The 3,736-nt window shown below is 55.9% G+C and overlaps 1 protein-coding gene across 1 annotated transcript in view; it reads left to right on the forward strand.

Annotated features, from left to right (window-relative positions):
• Positions 1 to 1,416: 1,416 nt before the first annotated feature.
• TUFT1 (tuftelin 1) overlaps positions 1,417 to 3,736 on the forward strand; it is a gene marked incomplete at its 5' end in the record, with an annotated part of 6,445 nt that continues 4,125 nt past the window's right edge. Inside the window, 3 exons of the mRNA XM_009704490.1 lie at positions 1,417 to 1,526; positions 1,885 to 1,956; positions 2,556 to 2,669. Of these exons, the coding sequence (XP_009702792.1) occupies positions 1,417 to 1,526; positions 1,885 to 1,956; positions 2,556 to 2,669 (296 nt within the window). The remainder of the gene's footprint in view (positions 1,527 to 1,884; positions 1,957 to 2,555; positions 2,670 to 3,736) is intronic.

The following is a 3,736-nucleotide window of genomic DNA, read 5'->3' on the forward strand; positions in this document are numbered from 1 at the left end:
CCCTTTCCTCTGCTCCTGGTGGGGATGTTATTGCTGGAGAGCTGGTTGCAAGGCACGGAAGCGGCTGCGTGCATGTTCTGGTCTGGGCAGCTTAGCCTAAAAAAGAAAAAAAGGAAAAAAAAAAAAAGGAAAAGAAAGAGGAGAAAACCCCAAAAATTTAAATTTGAGTTTGCTCTCATGGGGGAGTTTCTGTGCTGGGTGCTGGCCCCAGGGAGCAGCGAGGGGCAGATCTGGTAGGGCGGCCTCCAGATCTTTTACATCGTCCTTTTGACTCCTCTGTCAAAACGCGTGTTTCCCCCCCTCCCTGAAGGAAAACCGTCTGTTCCCGCTGCCTGGAACCCCGACCTGCCTGGCTCCCTCCCGCCCGCCCGGGGCTGTTGCTCACCCAGACCTTATCTCGCAGCCGCCCGGATGCCGCAGTTCTGCGTGATCCTTCCCACTCCTGGGGCTTTGGCTTCAGCTCTTCTGATCTGAGCTTTCTCCTGGCTCCCTGCAGCTCGGATGGAAGCAAGAGTCAGGTTTTAAAAGGGCCTCTTAGCAAGAGTCGAGCACGATTTCGACCTCGTCTGGCTGCAAAGGCTGCTTGTAGCCCTGTCAGAATAGCTGAAGCAGCGTAACTGTGCAGTGCAACTTAATCCTGCATGTGCAAACCAGAGAATAAGCTAAACCAGTAAGTCGTGGTGGTGGTACCAGTCTGTCCACATCCAAGAGAAGTGCCCTGCGCTGGGTCGTGGTGTAAAAACCCTGGGGATGTCTTGATCCAGCTGGATCGCAGTCCCGGATCGCTGTCCCCGGGTTAAGGGCTCAATTGCTGACCCGAGAGCCACGCGTCGTGCTCTCGCCTGGTCCTGCCGCTGCCCGGTCTCCAGCAAACTGCTTCGCCCCAGCACCTCGGGCATCTAAAATCAAGGGGCAGGGAAGAAGCCACGCTGTTAATGCTTTGAGAAAGCTGTTCTTGGAAAAGCATAGGGCAGCGTTTGCTGTAAAAGCCTGTAAATCATTCCTCTGGCTGGCTTGCTCTGACGAATTCGAGTAGCTGCAAGTCAAGACTGTACTCGTTGGCATCCTGCAGCGTGGCAGAGAGAGAGCCGGGGAACAGCAAGGGTCTTCAGCCCTTCAAAGGTGAAGGCGATGACTAATGCATGAAAAATCAGTAGCGTCTCCAGATTGTTGCTTTTCTTTTTTTTTTTTTTGTAATTTTTATATTATTTTTTTTTTCTTCCCATGATCGTGTGGGACAGCTGCCTCGCAAGGATCGTATCTGCCAGAGACGGTGCTGCTTGCAGGCAGGGCTGTAGTAAAACCAGAGGGTCAGGCTGGCAGAGAAGCCATCGATTGCCTGTCGGTGCAGGGCATCGTAGCAGCCGCTGCGCCTTCATTTGGTATCTGTTAGGCTGAGTGACATTGTCCGTGCAGATCAAGCTAAATTGACTTGCCTTTGCCAGGCTAGAAGTTCTTTGAAGAAGCTGCGGGAAGACTTAAGTAGTAAACTTGAGAACAGACAAGGAGATAAACAGCACGCACAGGTAACGGGAGCATTTCTCGGGCGTTAAATGACGTTGACTTATTAAAAAGATGCCATCTTCGGGTCCGGAAAATGATAGAAGGGGCCTTAAAGATCAAGGCGCTCGTGGCGAGTGACAGCCGCGCCGGCACCGTTGACAGGCAAAATTCAAAACCTTGCACGAGCATGTAGCGAGGAGTCAGTAAGCAAAACGCCTTGGCTGGCCAAATGCACTTTTGCATGTTCGTTTGCAAACCCCCCCTCGGTCTCGAGTGGCTGCGGTGCCCCAGAGCTCCCTGTCTGCATGCCACTGCGTCCTTGCGCGAGCGGCGGCGCCGGCCGGTGTTCCATCCCTGTCCGTCTGCCCTTCGCTTACCTAGGTCGTGCTGGAAAAGCAGAACGGGAGCTGGCTGTACCCCGAGAGGCTGCGTACCGATTCCTGGGAGGACCAGGTATGGAGCTAAAGAGGAAAGAAATACCGGGTTTAGTTTGGTATCCCCCTCCCAGCAGGTGACTTCGAACCTGTTCCGCACATGATCAAGCGCACCTACAGCGAACTCTAGTCTTTTTGTCGGGGCAGATCAGAAACGGAGGGCAGCTCTGTTAGAGCAATAAAAATGTGCGTCGTGGGTTTTTAAACCTCTGCGCACGAGAACTTTTTAGAGAAGGGATAACAGGAACCTTAAGCCGGTAACTATTTTGCCAGCTCCTCGTCTTTCCCCTGGCTGGGGCAGATGCTCTGGGCTGGGGTTTCGGGCTGGGTTGCTGCGGAGCTGGTTCAGGTTGCGGGGTTTCAGGTTGCCCAAGCGCGGATCAGGATGGCACCCTGCAAACAGGGCTTGGAAGGCAACCAAAGGATACTGTGTGCGTTATCTCGAGGGCTGGAATCTGTTGCTGGAGTGTGGGAGGTGAGGACAGGAGCGCCTTTCGTCTTTTCACGCTGAGAAGTGATGTTACCAGGCTTTGTCACCAACTGCGCTGCCCACGTTGGGGCGGAGGGCTCCTTTGATACCTCCCGACTGCTCACCCTCTCCTCTTACTGTCTCGGCAGGAGGAGGACTGCTCAGGTGAAGACGTGGAAAAGATCCGACAGACGGCAAAGAGGCTGTTCACGAAGCTGCAGGAGGCTGAAAAACGCCATCAGTTGGAAAAGAAATCCTTTGAGGTGACTATGCTGCGCACTTCTCCGCTGGGAAAGTGTGATTTTTATTTTATTTTGGTATTTGCTTTTCTTTTTTGGAAGTCTGAGGAGCTGCATGGGCACGCGAGTTTGGGCTGCCGGAGGGGTCTGACTGCTGCTTGCAGAGCAGCGGGCTCAGCGCGCGCTGTTAAAATACACGGGGGAGCCCAGGCTTGGCCAAACCCCAGCAAACTGGTTGCCCAGACGAGTCTGAAGACATAAATGCTTTCCCAGTTAAAAAATCACATAAAATAAAAGCGGCAGCCAGATTGGAAGGCAGTCCCCCCAAACTCTGCCGAGCCTTTCCGACCGTAGCCAGGCTCGGTGTGTGAGAGGGGTGGCTCGTGGGGGAGTGGGGACCCCCGGGATGTCCCAGCAGGTCGAGCGGGGACCAAGTCTGCGGTTCCCCACCACGGTGCTGGACTGCTGCGGTGGTGCTGGCCATTGTGGTCTCTCTTGGAGCTCAGCCTCTCCATCTGCGGGGCTGTTTGCTGTCGAGGTGGGCGAGCAAACCGGGAGGCACCCGGACGCATCGCGCGGGTCTCCTCGGCTTCTGCCTGCCAAGCGGTGCTGATGAAGCAGCCGCATTCACTTCCCTCCCTCCCTCAGCCCTGGTGATTAATGGTCCCCTTCGGTGTGTTTTCTAGTGACTGCTCATGTCCCAGATGGGCTGGGCCTGACGGCGTCACCCCGCAGCTCCGAGCGCTGGTGGCAGCGGTGACGTCCCGGCTCGCATCCTGTCCCGCAGACCAAACTGGTCCTGGCCAGCCTGGGGGGTTCCCCGCAGCAGGACGGGGGACAGCGTCCGCTGGGGAAGTGGGTTTGAGCGGTGACAGCTTCCTCCAGCACGGGGACGTCCGCCTGCCCGCAGCGGTGACACGTGCCCCGAGGACATCTGTCCTTGCGCACAAGAAGTTGTGTGGTTTGGTGGCATTTTGGGGTCTTTGGTCAGCTGTGATGGTGACTGCAGGCTGTAAGCCCGGACGGAGGTCCTGGGGGTGGCAGGGGCGGCTGTTTTGGCAGTTGCTGGTCGTGCCAGCACTGCCCAGATG

Source organism: Cariama cristata, unplaced genomic scaffold, assembly GCF_000690535.1.
Source record: "Cariama cristata isolate BGI_N322 unplaced genomic scaffold, ASM69053v1 scaffold27357, whole genome shotgun sequence".
Taxonomy (NCBI): Eukaryota; Metazoa; Chordata; class Aves; order Cariamiformes; family Cariamidae; genus Cariama; species Cariama cristata.